The sequence below is a fragment of the Mus musculus genome, chromosome 12 (genome assembly GCF_000001635.26).
Source record: "Mus musculus strain C57BL/6J chromosome 12, GRCm38.p6 C57BL/6J".
In the NCBI taxonomy this organism is placed as follows: domain Eukaryota; kingdom Metazoa; phylum Chordata; class Mammalia; order Rodentia; family Muridae; genus Mus; species Mus musculus.
This window is the reverse complement of record NC_000078.6, coordinates 76,074,892-76,090,608: the sequence shown is the minus strand read 5'-3', so window position 1 is coordinate 76,090,608 and position 15,717 is coordinate 76,074,892. Positions and strand designations below refer to the sequence as shown.

The 15,717-nt window shown below is 46.4% G+C and overlaps 1 protein-coding gene across 1 annotated transcript in view; it reads right to left on the bottom strand.

Annotated features, from left to right (window-relative positions):
- The window catches only part of Syne2 (spectrin repeat containing, nuclear envelope 2), a 292,611-nt gene that overhangs the window by 20,320 nt on the left and 256,574 nt on the right, over positions 1-15,717 (bottom strand). The window contains exons 99-100 of the mRNA NM_001005510.2: positions 14,701-14,867; positions 2,696-2,858 (exon numbers count right to left, since the gene is read on the bottom strand). Coding sequence (NP_001005510.2) covers positions 2,696-2,858; positions 14,701-14,867 — 330 coding nt within the window. The remainder of the gene's footprint in view (positions 1-2,695; positions 2,859-14,700; positions 14,868-15,717) is intronic.

Here is a 15,717-nt window from a genome sequence, read left to right as displayed (position 1 = left end):
CTAAGGTACATAGTAAAGGAGATTGACTGTTTTAAAATTGCCAGCCATGTGGCCTTAGAATATGAACATTCTCCTGATATCTGCATGAGGCCATAACTAGTGGATGAGTTATTGAAAGGACACACCCATGGAGAACGGTCCATGGAATCAAAGACTGCACTCCAGATCAGTGTTTCTCAACCCGTGCATCGTGACCCTTGAGGGAGGGGTCTCATATCACATATTTACATTATGATTCATAAAATTAGCAAAATTGCAGCTATGAAGTAGCACTCCAGATCAGTGTTTCTCAACCCGTGCATCGTGACCCTTGAGGGAGGGGTCTCATATCACATATTTACATTATGATTCATAAAATTAGCAAAATTGCAGCTATGAAGTAGCAATGAAACAGTTTTATGGTTGGGGTCACCACACCGTGAGGAACTGTATTAAAGGGTCTTAGTATTAGGAAGGATAAGAACCACTGGTCTAGTGCCTCCAGAAAAGGCGGCAGCCCCTTTGATGCCCTGTTAGAATTAAGATAACAAGTTTGTGATTTTTAAGTTGCTGAATTTATGGAACTTCGTTACAATAATAGGAAATTAATATATCAACTTCTTCATAGCGATGCTAGTTCCCTATACCAACTTGGCCAACATTCTTAGTAATCATAAAGGACAAAGATTCCATTTGTGGTGACCTCAAACTCTACAAAGAGGAAGCTGTCACACTGGCCAGATTGAAATTACATACCACTTCAGTATGGGGACAAAGGCGGCCAAGAGAGCGGCAGTTTCAGATTTTATGGCTTGAGGAGTAAATTCTCTGCCATTTAGTGGCAAAGTATCCCACTTTGGATTTATGAAATGTGAAGACAGTTTTCAGGCCCAGCCAAATTCAGCCTCATTCTTTAAGAGTAAAGATATTGCCAGCATCCACATTCGCTTGAATTAACCCACCATGCAGGGGGCAGGTATTGACAAGGCCTTGTCTATTGAGAGACTGCCCAAAGAAATTCATGCTAGAAAGTCAAATTGGCAAATGAAGCTGAGTGTTCCTGCAGCTGGGTCTCCTCTGAGATGTACACTCAGATCTCTGTGATGCCCACTGAAATTATACGATTCTCAGGGCTATCTCCTATGCACCAAAGCAAAGATAGTCTCTAGAGTAGTGGCCCTCAGCCTTCCTAATGCCGTGACCCTTTAATACAGTTCCTCACATTGTGGTCACCCCCAACCATACAACTATTTTTATTGCTACTTCACAATTGTAACTTTGCTACCATTATGAATCGTAATGTAAGCATCTGATACTAGATATAGGATGTCTAATTTCCCTGTCACCCCTATGAAAAGGTTATTTGACCCCCAAAGGGATCTAGACCTTCGGGTTGAAAACAACAGATCTAGATAACCTCAATAAAAAGACATGTTCAGCTGGGCACGTTGGTGGCCTCCTTCAATCCTAATACTACGGAGGCAGAAGGAGGCAGATCTCTGTGAGCTAGAGATCAGTCTAGTCTATAAGTAAGTTCTAGGCCAGGTAGTGAGATTTGAATTTTTATTTAAAAAAAAGAGAGAGAGAGAGAGAGAAGGATTCAATACCTCTGATGTCTGTTTATTCTCATGAGAATATAGCAAGGCATAATTAAAATAATAAAAAGAAAACCTTTAAAAAGTGGTTTCAGGTTTTATTAAAAAAATTGTAAAGGTCAAATATTTGTTTTTTTTTAAATGTCTCCCAAAATGTTACTTTTAAATCAATAAAGGTAAGGCAGTGCTGGCACATGCTTTAATTCCAGCACTCAGGCAGAGGCAGGTGGATCTCTGTGAGTTTGAAGCCAGCTTGGTCTACAAAGTGAGTTGTAGGACCATCAGGGCTACACAGAGAAACCCTGTCTTGAAAAGCAAAAAGCAAACAACAACAAAACAATTAAACCAATAAAAAGATAGGCCTGACTCGAGATAATTTATCATGAAAGGGTGTCTTCTGAGAAAGGCATGGTGGCACACACTTATAAATCCCAGCACACAGGAGGTGGAAGTAGAAGGAAGAGAAGTTCAAGGTCACCCTGAGCTATATCGCTAGTTTGAGGACAGTCTGGGTAAAATGAGATCTCCCTCCCTCAAAGGCACATGTGACACACACACACAAATAAAACTGGGGTATTCCCTTCTGGTCTTGATTGAGCACTTGCCTAACATATGAAAGACACCGGTTTGAGTGCCAGGAGAGAGGGGCAGGTCTGAGGCTACCTTGATCTCTAGAGTCTACTCTTCTGAGGCAATTCCTCAAGCGAGGCTCTCTCTCTTCTCGGGTGTATCAAGTTGATGTCAGTACAATAAGGGGGAAGGCTGAGAGTTTCAAGTCAGTCTGGGTTATATCTCACTCCAAAAGAGAAAATATACCCCTAACTCATTCCCTTTCACAGAGATGTTAAACGCAACAGACAAAAATAATAAACCCAACTGACCATCGAAAGTAAGGTTTGCATCTTTAACATTACTTGAACTATTTCCAAAAGGGCTATGTAAAAGGGAAGGGGCACTCAGAGATGGCTGTCTCATACATGAGGCAGAGACACAGGCAGGTATCCGCTTCCTCTGGGGAAAACAGATACATGAGCAGGCTGGACGCAAGGCAGAGGAGGGCAGGCCTGGCTTGGCCTCCCATGGTGCCACCCTTCCTCCCAGCACGCCTTCCTGTCACTTACCTGCTGCTCAGCAAGCCTCTTCTGGATCTCCTGGTTATCGCAGACGTCGTAGACAACAGGCTTGGAGAGCTCAGACTCAATGCGAGCCAACCAGGTACGAAGGTTGCTCATGTTTTTGTCTAACTGCTGAATGAAAGCAAACGTCTCCTTCAGCTTCTTCACCCTGAATGCAATGGAGGAGAGAAGCAGTCATTAGCAGTGAGAAGCACGGGCCGGTTCGAATGCTGATGAGCAGAAGAGCACGTGCATTGATTTAATTCATCACAGGAACAACTCACATGATCCAGGTAGGCATGTTCACAGAGTAGGAGACTCTGCAATACTCTTGGTCCCCATGATTTTTCACAGGGACTCAGTCAAGCCAAAAGTCCTGTCAGACCCACATGGACTCCTCCTAACACCCTGACCAGCTTTCTGGGGCTCCACAATGAATACTCCAGCCCAGTTCCTGTCATTGGTGTGCCCGAGGCAACAGCCGTCAGCGGTCCTCCCTGGATGGCTAATGATGTCGCCTACCTAGTTCACTCGGCACTTACTTGGGTCCTGATGCCCTTTATGGACTCTGGACAAGGACAGAACACACAGCAACCCTGCCCCTTCAATGCACGGGCTGGTGCTCTGTTGAGTCTGCCTTGCGGGCTTGTTATGGGGCATCTCTGAGTCAGAAGGGAAACGCCACTCAAGCAGAGTTCTGCTTGCCGTCTCTCTGACAACCTCAGGTCCCTTCCGGCTTGACAGGGCATGCAGCAGGTTTGAGGAGGCAAATGTAGCTTGAGCTCACTGGCATTTCATGTTAATGCTTGCAAGGGAAATTCGAGTTACTGAAGCAAAACCCATCTTTGTCGATCTGAGACCGGGTCTCCCTAAGTAGCGCACACCGGCCCGAAACTCACAGATCCTTCTCCTGCCCCTGCCTCCTGAATGCTGGGATTATAGGTGTGAGCCACCTCGCCTGGCTAGCCGTCATTCTCCACACAGAGACTGAACTGAAACGATTCAATCAGTGGCTCTCGTGAGAGTCCTAAAGTAGCAAGAGTGAACACTTGCACTGTGGATCTTGGCGATTTGGGTTATCCCGGAGATCTGACGTAATGGTTACATTCAAAGTTCCCACTTACCAATCCCCATGCAGGCAGATGCCGTCAGAACTGCATCCCCGGCTGTCTGACAGCAATTAGAAAGAGAAACTGAGATGCTAACCTCAGCTTACAGGAAGCACACCGTCCGCTGCACCTCCACCAAGGTTTATTTAACCAAACAACTTCCTCTGGCCTCTGTGCCTCCCTACTCACCACCTTTGGTTCCATTTCTGAAGACAGGTCTGATTCTCATGCTTGGAACCTTTCCACAGTCTGCTCTCTACCCTGACAAACCAGTTTAATCTCGTAATCTGTTTAACACCTCAGGGCAATTTGTGTGACCTCTTTGGCCTCTCTCTTGCTTGGGAACACTTCTTCCATAACCACCCTCTACCCAACCCCCACGCTCCTGGAGAGAGAGCTAGGGCAAGCTAACAGCACAGCGGGAGACACTCCCCACTCTTCAGAAAAGAAAGGTAGCTAGGCAGTACCTCCCTCATGGCTGTACACCGGCTGTAAACAAATACTTGTTAAGAATAAATGTGCCCAATAACTTCCCCATTTTATTTTCAGGTAGGGTCTTTGGTAGCTTAGGCAAGGCCTTGATCCTTTTGTGTTGTCAAGGTTGCTCTTGAACTTCTGAGCCTCAGGCCATCACCTTTGTAGTGTTGGGATTAGATCCATAGAGGACCGCTCTAGTTCACACAGAGCTGGGCATGGAATCCGGGCTTACTTCAAGTTGGGTAAACTACTCTACCTACTGAGCTGAGTTCCCTACCTCCAGGCTATTGTTTAAGTGGATCAAAGAGTCACTGAGTTTATATGTCACAGTCAATCAAGACTTCCTTGTGGACAGCCTTCTAGTTCTGTCTGCGCTAGCAGCGACTGTATGAATTTAAGCTTCTGAGGTCTCCCAAACCTCAGCAATAAGAGGAATGGGCTTTAACCTTGGAGCAGATCAGGGCGAAAGTCCCATCCACAACCCAGTTACAAGATCAACAGCCCTGCAAGACACTTGACTCAGACTCCAAATGTCCTTATTATTTATAAAATTAAACATCTTGCAGGTGATATGAGACCAAGTAGCCACTGGAATATAATACATGTTCAGCTGTGTAACTTTCCATATGCTGAGGAGGTCACGTGACACCACAATTCCAGCTCTGGACTTCACAATAGTGTTTTACTCTCAGTAGCTCTATGAGGGGGGGAAAGCTTGCAGGCAGCTTGGGGTTTGAGTTCTGGCTTCATTAACCTCCCGCAGAAAATGCGGCTAACGGTGATACCCTCCTTCACTGGATTGGCTGGGCGGCAGGAAGGAGGTATGCATGAAAGCCATCTGGGACACTCTCTGACGAGAACAAGTGCCCAGGAATCATGGGCACGATCAGTTTCAAGGAACTATATTTTCCAAACTGCATTCTTGCAGCAGACAAAAAGTCTCCTTCAAAGCCATGCGATGATTTATTGAAAAGGCAGTAACAGAATCCGGGCGAGGCCTGGATACGGCTATAGCCCAAGGCGGACTCTCGTCTCTGTGGTTTTAGCAACGTGCCCTTCTCACCTCATCTCACCACCCTGACTGTGCAAGGAGCCCTCACAGCTATGAGAGGCTGCCCTATTCAAAAAACCTCTTACTGGAGAAGAGGCCTGGCCATGCCCACTTCCTGTGGGTAGAAACCAGCATTCAGGCTCCGTTATCATCATCTCCCTCTCTCCTGTTGCTCTTCCTCTTCCCAGGATGGCACCTTACTATGCTCCCATCAAGTAAGTACCCAAGTCCAGGCCAATAGAAGAATCACAGCTTTTTTCTTATTTCAACAAAAAGAGGTCTGGGGAGACCACCTTCTATACAAAGGGAGCTACCACACAACAAAAAGCCAAGGTATAGCCATACTTTCTTTTGCCAACCAGAAGTTAGGGATGCTACAACTCCTGGAGAAGGAGAGGAACAATTTGCTTGTCTTTCCTTGGACTGTTGTATTCACAATGGAGTGCTCGAGGCAGACCAGTGAAGGCTGGAAATACAACACACACTGAGCATCCCTAATCTAAGCATCGTAATGTTCAAACATCTACAACTTCTGAGGGCTGTCATCACATTACAAGTGAAAAATTCCGCATCAGACCTCACACCAGAAGGCACACTAAGGACCTTAGCTATGTATATAAGAAATGCCGGTGGCTTCCCAAGAGATCTCAATATGCAGATATCTCAGGATAGAAAAATGAATCCAAAGGATCTCGGCTCTCAAGTGTTTGCTGTAAACGGATACTTAGCTATGCCAGCCTCTTCCTGTGTAATCCATTCCTTTCAAATATCTACATTGGGGCTGGAGAGATGGCTCAGTGGTTAAGAGCACTGACTGCTCTTCCAGAGGTCCTGAGTTCAATTCCCAGCAACCACATGATGGCTCACAACCATCTGTAATGGGATCCGATGCCCTTTTCTGGTGTGTCTGAAAACAGTGACAGTGTACTCATATACATAAAATAAATAAATAGTTCTTTAAAAAAATTCTACATTGGATGTACTTTGTAACTCATTAATAAGCCATAGCACTAAAGTGGAACTGCTAAGATTTATCTCATATGCTAACAACTGCTCTCACATGCTAGTGACTCAGTTCATCATCTCAATGATGCCGACAGACAGGTGCTATGGCACTGTGGTCACTGTTATCCCTGATGCTGGCACAGGGGTGCTATGGTACTGCTGTCCTCCCATTGGACAGAGGAGGAAATGAAGGCTCACAGGCTAAATAACCAGCTCAGTCACCTGGATCATTAGCAGGGGCAGGATTCCAACCCCGACAGTCTGGCCTCTGTGGCTTATCGCATACCTTGCACACACAGATACACATGGACTGGGGGTAGGAGATGGGCGTTGCTGCTGTCAGGGAACACGATTCAGATACAGGAGTCAATACTCGTGCTCGCAGCCAGAGCATGGGAAGAGGCTTGAAGTTGCAGATTTACAGCCAATGTTTCTCTTTCGTGGTTTTCTTTCAATACACATTTAACCATTTGCTTTGTTCTGGGTCCTATGCACACTGTGAGGATTTGGTAACTCAAAGCTGGGTCGTAAGTCCTACAGAGCTTATGCCCCTGCAACTTAGGTATCGGGTACAGTATCAGAAGTACTTAGAAATAAATACCCACTGGGGGAGGGAGTGACAGTCACCAGTTTGTCTTTTCCATTCAAACGATGGCAATGCCATATGTTAAAGACAAGAGGATAACAGAATACTTTACCCACAAAGCAACTTACTGTCCTTCTGTGAGTGGCAGGTCATCTATTGGTAACAAGTAAGCTTAAAGGCCAAGTGGAGCAAGGGAAGGCAGAGGCAGAGGGGGAGGGGAAGAGACAGACAGACAGATGGACAGATAGACAGACTGATTTACCCAGTGAGTCTAACCTGCTCTGTGGCTTAACCTCTGTCTGACACCCTCAATGCATTGGAATCAGAATGTTTCTCCAGCAATCACCTGAGAATTTATTCCAAGAATAACAGATGAATTGTTAAAGTCTCTGTAGTTCTGCTCCCCACAGACACTGTAACTCAACTGTCACCTTCACTGGTTCGGGAAGCATGTGCCCTTTGCTGATCCTGATGGCTGACCTCTATACATCAGGCCTCACTCATATGGTTCTCAAACCACTCAGACCTTCAGTTAACATCAGGAAACAAGGAAACCTAGTCAGAACGGCGTGGCATGACATGACATCAGCCACCTGGGCAGCTTGTGTGGGACCCACCTCTGCACTTGCCCATGGTTATCCAGGTAGTAGTTGTCATGCATTACCTCTGGACACATGACATATACCCAGAAGAAAAGAAGTCTGGTCTCCTGAGCTGAATTCCAGGACTGATGACCAAAACTGTACTGTTGGGTGCAAAGGAGAAGCCATGCATCCCAAAAGACATTTTTTTCCCCCTATGAAACCAAACAAAATTAGGGTCATGCCTAAGAGCAGCTGTAGAATAGAAGAGTTCTATGACAGGAATCTTGGGTAGAGAGATACAGGGCATGATCAAGGTGAATAAAGTTTTTCTTTCATCTTAACTAGAGGTGGCTCAGAATATAACACTGAAGAACACAGCTCTCCTTCAAGAACCGTCAAAACGAAGGTGACTTGGTGATCATTGCATATAGCAAGCAGAAGCCTTGCTATGTATATGAGAGGCTTTAAATAGCAAATGCATATTTCTGGAATAATTCATGTTCATGCACATGGAGTAATATACCTTTCAGCTCTGTTCTAATGGCAAACAGTATACGGTATGCAAATTATAAAAGCCCAGGTAGGTGTAAGTTAAACGATGCCTCTGTCAATGTGGACAGCGTAACAAAATTAGTAAGGAGAACTAAAACGGTCAATAGTATCCAAACCTGGACCCAAGGAAATACTTAAACCTATAGGCAGTTGTCAGTTGCTGAACGTAATGTACCAAGCTTGTACAATTTTATCCTTTTAAAGAGCTTAATATCTTCATAGTAAAATCATTAATTTCCACGCCCTGATTTGAGGGCACAGACAGGATAGCACATTTTGGAGCCAATTGCTGCTTTGGAGCATTTTTGATGCTGGGAGATTTCTATTTTTCACACAGCATAATCGCATCTCTCTCTCTCTGCCTGGTTTGTCAGAGGTAGGCTGCGGACACCACAAGCATGCTGACGCCAGAGAGAACCCATCCCCCGATGGCTGAGTGCACACACTCCGCAGCCACCATCTCATCGGTGATCTCTATTGTAACCAAAACGAGTGAGCCAGACAGCAAGACACACAGAGATAGCAGGGGCCACCTGGGTCACGGGTGCAGCTGCCGCTGACATGGCACTTACTGTTTATGAGAAAAAACCATTCCTTAGGTTTCAGCGGACGCTCCAAGTTCCCGGCTGCACCTCCACCTCCTGGCCAGGCGGCCCCTCCCCCTGCCCAGCCTGCTCTCTTCATTCACTGGCTCAGCATCTTCCAACCAGGCCCTCCGCAAGGCTCCCCATCGGCCGCGGCAGCGGCACCACCCCAGTTGGCTCCTGGGCACAGGGTAATGCCGGCAAGGAAGGAAGACACCTTTTTCTATGCTCCGCAATTTTTAATCTGTTTTTCCCCTTGCAATAAAGAAACCATGTCTCTCCAGCTCTTTGCTCTCACACACACAGCCTTTGTTCTGACGCTACAGGATTGCAAGGCTGAGGGGAGAAAGTCCCAGCGTTATCTTGGCACCGTGTTATTTATGAAGTGCTATAAAGCCAGGGAGGAAACATTTAGATTGGGAACATGGGAGAAAAGAGATTTCTGGTTTATAATTTCTCCGTGTCACGTTTACAAGCAGCAGTGAAACCTGAAGCCCGAGCTTCAGGTGGGGGTGGGGGTGAGGGTGGGGGGTGGAGGGTGATTTGCTCAGGTCCTGAGGAGACGTTTCCCTAAGGAGCTTTCCTCTTGCCTAAGAACTGGAGCCCTGCCTGAGAAGGCCAGAGTTCATCTTACACTATCCCACTGACGGTTGCACAGGGAGGGACTCCACCTTGCAGTACAAATGGGCCTCAAGATAGAGGAGATTTCAGTTTCTCCCTTCTGGGTTTTCTAAAATGTAGGAAGACGGAAATCCTTCTTTCTCCTATGGCAATGTCTTGGGCTTGTTTCTTTTCCTATTTTGAGACTTTAGCTCCTGTGTTCCTACAACCCACGACTTAACCATTACTCTATTTCACACCTGTGAGATGACGATGACATGACGACGACAATGTAAGCCTTCTATACCAGTGGAACAAGGTGTGCAGGCTTGGCAACATTTTTCCCTAAAACGTGGCACCTGGTTTACTCGCTGCCACAAGCTGAGCTGCTCCTGTGACCTCTGAGTGGGAGACTCTGGCGCTCATTCCCTGACCAAGCACATCCGGGCAATTGCTTCCCATTAGTTGGCTGCATTCCCCTTGGGGAAGCCCTCAACTCCCAGAAGGCACTTCTGCTCCGGAGGGGGAATAGTTGGATTGACAGGAAGGAAAGTAGAACTGGGCAGGGCCACCTCCAGCAGTTCCTTCTCTATACCCAGTGACCTCTATACCCTTCCCGGCACCTGTGCTGGTTGGAGAAAGACAGCTTCCTGACCGGAAGCACTGTTTGGCCTCTCACAGTGACCTTGGGAAGATACAGCTAAGAGGAAGGCCATGAAAAGGGTTAGCCCATTCTACATGGGATGAAAACCATCCATAACCCACGGTTGCCGGGGTAAAACCTGCTGAGCTTAGATGTCATTTTACTTGCTATCAGCATACACGAGACGGGGTTCTCACATTGGTAGAGGGAATGTGAAAAGTATGTTTAATTTCTTTTGCTGTCTTTCCCGGGAGACATGATACTTCTGAATGCACAAGAGCCATCCAGTGTCAACAGGAAGGGACAAGCCTTTGGTTACATGCTACCATCTAGCTGAAGTCTCTCCTTCATACACTAGCATAGGATACTAAGCCCACTCATGATGGTACCATTGAGGAGTATACTCAAGCCAATAGTAGCATTTTCCTTAGAAACTGTAGATAAGCGAAATGAAAGCGATCACTAACGATCCCCTCTCGAAGGAGATTACCAGTGTTAAGTCTTCCAAAGGAGCTTTCAGGGACTAGAAATATCCATTGGATCATTCACCCACACTGATAGAAATAGTCTTTAAAAATGGTCCCAACCCTAGGGCTTAAAAGACAGCTCCGTTGGTAAATTGTCTGTCACACAAGCAAGAATGAGGGTCTGTGTTCAGATCCCCAGCTCCTACATAAGAGCTGAGCATGGTCTTGTTCATACGTGTAACCCTAGCCTGGGGATGGGGGTGTGGAGGCAAGAAGACAGGTGCATTGCAAGATCTCATTGGCTAGCCATCTAGTCAATCCACGAACTTGGGGCTCAGTGAGAGACTTTGCCTCAAAATATAAAGAGGGGATCTATCAAGGAAAGATACCTGATGTCTACCATGGGTACCCTCACCCCAGATCTTATGAAATGGCTCAGCCAAGATATGCACTACACCCTCCCCAACCCCCACTGACTAAACATTAAGACACAGGGTGACCTGTGCTCACAGTTCCTGCTTCACACAACAGAAGGTGCCAAATCCTCCCTGACTCTACGTCCACTGAAGTCTAATTGAGAAGGCCCTCTTGGAGCCATGGTCCCTGTTGGCTGAAAATGTTAATTTCTGTCCATCTCCCATGTTCTCATGTAACTCCCTCCCTCTTAGAGGACAGTACATACTGATGGCTCTGAGAAAAAAAAAAAAAAAAAAAAAAAAAAAAAGAACTCGGTTGCCCTTCCTGTATTTAGGTTTTGTCAATTCACTTTTTATATACAGTGTCTAAGAAACATAAGGGGAGGAGGGTAATGACTATGGCTAACAAAGTGTATTCTTCATTTAATCTCTTGAGTGAGCAAAGAGGTATGTAACTAAAATTCCTTGTCATTGAGTCTGACTGGATTCTAGATAATTATAGCCCAGGGCCTATGTAATCTTATGTGAAGGCACCTTGGATTTTCCAGCCCTTGTCAAGGTTATCTCAAGACACATACCCTGCAGCTTCTTTGCTTTAAGGATGTTGCTGATGCTGAAGACTTTCTAAGTGGAGAAGACAGTGGTTCAAGGCTAAGACCTGTCTTCCTGTTGTGGTTATCAGACATCCTCAATGGATGCCATGGAGGTGGATGTGCGTGGATGGACCCTTAGTGGTCCTGCCACCGTCTCACCTGGATCTCAGCCTTCACAGGTACCCTGCTAAGGAGGCAGGAAGCAGGACTTGTGCATGGTCCTTCAGCATGGAGACTGAGGCTCAAGACTCATTCTCAAATCTCTGACTTGCTTCATTCCACTGCTCATATGTTCTGTGTGGTCTTCCTATCAGGAGTACCATACCAAGGCACACATCAGGAATGAAGGTCTCAGCTCCACCCATTCCCGTGGCTGGAGCAGCTCTAGACGTGGGACACCAGGGTAGGATATGATGCTTGTTGAAGCTTGAGAACCACTGTCTTCCACTACACAGTGGCTGACATCGAGTCCTAGGTTTCAGAAAAATTTTCATATAGTGCCTTGGAAAGCCAGCATCTCACAGGAGCCAGATGTGTTCTTAAGATGCTCTGTGCAGTGAGACAGACATACAGACAGACTCTAGCTCCTGTTGCAGCCCTGAGCAGAAGTTCCTGAGAGACCTCCTTCCCCTTCTCTGAAGTGCAGTTTCCCTCTCTGAAAATGAAGGCTCAGACTGATCATGTAGTATTGTTTCTAAGAGCCAAAAGAGCTGATGTGAAGAGCCTGGCTCTGCTGCCCTGCCCCCAGGAGCTTTGCTGTCTGAAATAATCAGATGAAATGTAGCTTAAAAAAAAAAAAAAACCTGGTTTTTTTTTTTTTTTGGGCGGGGGGTGGGGGGGAGAGATGGGATGGAGGTTTCCTGGAAGTGGGGGGGGGGGAGACTGGGAAAGGGGATGACATTTGAAATGTAAATAAAGAAAATATTTAATAACAAAGAAAAAGAAAGCAAGCAAGCAAGCAAGCAAGCAACCTGTTGTGGGAGCTGGAGAGATGGCTCAGTGGTTAAGAACACTGACTGTTCTTCCAGAGGTCCTGAGTTCAATTCCCAGCAACCACATGGTGGCTCACAACCATCTGTAATGGGATCTGATGCCCTTACATACATAAAATGAATAAATTAAAAAGAAAAAAAAAGAAGCCTGTTGTAATGTTGCAGTAATCATTTTGCAATTTGTTGAGAATAAACCCAGAGTAATAGTTTTTTTCTTTTTCTTTGCTTTGCTTTTTAAGCAGCAAATGAGACCTGGCTTTGTGGGCTTTAGAGTTCTGAACTCCAGGCCAAGCCTTCAACTTTAACTTAGGCTTATGGTGAAGTTTTCACAGTTCTCTACTCATTGTGTGTTTCCAACTAGAAAGGTCTACGGTGGCAGGAAGATGGCAGCTGCCTGAGTTAAGATACTGGTTGCATTCTCAGCTGTCTCTATCAGTTGGGCAAGTTATTTAACTTCAGCGCTCAGTTTTTCTTAACTACAAAATGGGATGATGGTATCAACCTTTCAGAATTACATTAAAATTACATTAAGTGAGGGCTGGAGAGATGGCTCAGCAGGTAAAGACGGTTCTTGCCAAATCTAATGACTTGAATTCTACCCCTGCGATCCACATGATAGAAGGAGACTCCCACAGGTTGTCCTCGTACCTCCATACATGTGATGTGGCACTCATTTCTGTCCCTCTCCCATAAGTAATTGTACTACAAAGGTGAAGCAACATCATACAAGGCATGAACTCAATAGGCAGCCAAGATATTTGCTGCTGTTGCCAATCACTATGTCCAAGAAGGCTGATGCACTTTTATCTCTACCAAGGAACTGGCCAGAGATGTGCAGTCAGTGAGAAGCCAGCAGCCTGCTGACATCTACACAGTGATCGCATTGAAAAACTGCATGCTACCCCCTCTCTTACATGTGAGCCAGCGGGGCTTCTCATCCCTTCCTGGGTGGCTTTTCTCCTATTCCACATCACTCCTGTTTTCTCCTGTTCCACATCGTACCTGCTTTCTCATACCAAGGGTCTCTCCCACTGCCTGCATTGGCCATCAGGAGTTCCGAACCTTCACTCAGGACCATCTGGGTGGCAGGTCTTTCCTTTTCTCCACCCTCTACTCTCAGAAGACAGACTCTCCATGTGCTTGGCTCTACTGCTGACAGACATGCGCTCTCATTAACGTAATTGGCTCCTCTCACTTCCTGTCTGCTGAGCTAGCCCCACCTGGCCGTTGCCTCTGCTGACCGAGTCAGGTTCACTTACGGTTTCCAGTGGTCAGTGAGGTAAAGGGCACGCCACGTCACTAACACCGGTCTATTCTTATCTCCAAATCTTAACATTAAGTCTCTCCTCTAAACTCCAGATGACATTCATGTTCACACCTGAGCACACTGTCCTGTGAGACACATGCTGGGCCACTGGCAGACAATGCTGCATGAGTGGTCCCAAAGCAGACATCTCGGAAAACCAGGGCGCATTAGGAAAATGTGTGGTCCGGGGAGGAGGGCACTGCCTTTCCCGAGAAGACTTGAAATTGGAAGCCATCTACAAAGGTTTCCGTTGTTTGATGGCAGACAATCTTCCTAGCTCTCTTTCAGACAAAATTGCACTGGAGAACAGAGCTTTGTGGTCACATCTGAGGATATGCTGACCAGTATTCAAAGTTGTATTCTCCAGTGGGACCAGGGGGGCCCATCAAGGACCTGGTTACACTGGGCCCAGCTGTTACTACACAGAGTGTAGTGCTGGAACAGGCAGGCGTAATTTCATGGGGGACACATTAATTCTAGCATGGGGTGAGTTTCTGAAGGAGAACTCTCCTTTAGGATCTCTTTCGAACTAAGTTTCCAACTCTGGTTTAAAACAACTCCAGCTGGGCACAGTGGCAAGTGCTTGTAGCTCTGGCTACTCGGGAGGCAGAGGAAAAAAGATTGGTTCAAGGCCAGCCTGGGGAACTTAGCCAGACCCCACACTCAACAATAACAATATCAGCAGCAGCAGCAATCAAACAATAACTTGGTAGTAGAATACTTGCCTAGCATGTGAGACCGAGTTTAATCCTTTGCATCACAAACAACACACACACACACACACACACACACACACTCACACACATATTCACACACGTACATGTACACACATACACACATATTCACACACATACATGCACATACACACACACAAATATCATTTCCATTTATTGTTCAAATTAGAATTTCTCCTCATCTCCCCTCAACTGCAAATCTGTATGCTTATAACCTGCCCGGCTACCACACGGGAAGACTAGGCTCAGTTTCACCAGGTCTGTGAGGAGATCGCTAGGAGTAAATACAAATTATCTTAGGCCAGTCCTTACCTTGATCCGATGACGTCAAAGAGATGCTGCCAGCGGTCGTTGATCTTGCTGAGCTTCTCCTCCAGCTCAGCCGCCTTGGCCTTGCTGCTGGCCTTGATCAGCTGGTCGCCCATCTGCTTCAGCTGCAGTTTGTTTTCTGTGAATAAGCTGATTTCTTCCATACAGTCCTGACAGGTACCAAAGCACAGGGCCCGAGCCGTCACCACCAGGCTGGTCCCTCTCCAGCCCAGGGCACAGTTCTCTCTTAACACACCTTTTTGTTTGTTTTTATTTTATCAGACAGGGTCTCATGGTGTAGTCTAGGCTGAAACTGAACTCCAGGCAATCCTCCTGCCTCAGGCACCCTGGTGATGGGATGGCTAGCACATACTACCATGTTGCTTACATTAGCTTATTTATGTATTTTATGTACCGTGGTGTTTTTCTTGCAGTGTGTCTGTGTGAGGGTGACAGATCCCCTAGGACAGGAGTTACAGACAGTTGTGAGCTGCCATGTGGATCCTAGGAATTCAAACTGGGTCCTTCGGAAGAAACGCCAGGGCTTTTAACCATTGAGGCATCTTTCCAGACCTGTCTACATTGGTTTAAATTGGAAAACAAAAACCTTATACTTGTCAACAGTTCTTCAAGGGATGGCTGTACCAGCCGGGTGACTATGAAGTGTTTAACGCAGCAATGACTTCCTCTGACTATGTAGCCCAGGCCTGCAGCTCCTGAGTGCTGGTGTAGGCGTGCGTTTCCATTCCAGGGTGTAGGTATGGTTTTTTTCTTTATCCTTGCAGTGCCAAGGATTGAACTCGGGGCTTCATGCATGGAAGGCAAGAACTCTACCACCTGGGCTATATCCCAGCCCCCTCAGGCTCTTTCTTAATGAACAACCGTTCAGTTGCACGTCACAGATGTGGAGCTGAGGCTAGACAGAGCTGACCGAGTCGGCCTGAGGTCAGTTTTCCCAGGGATTATGGAGAGGTGTTTTGGGTGACTGTACAATGATGCTCCACTGACCTCTTCCGTAAG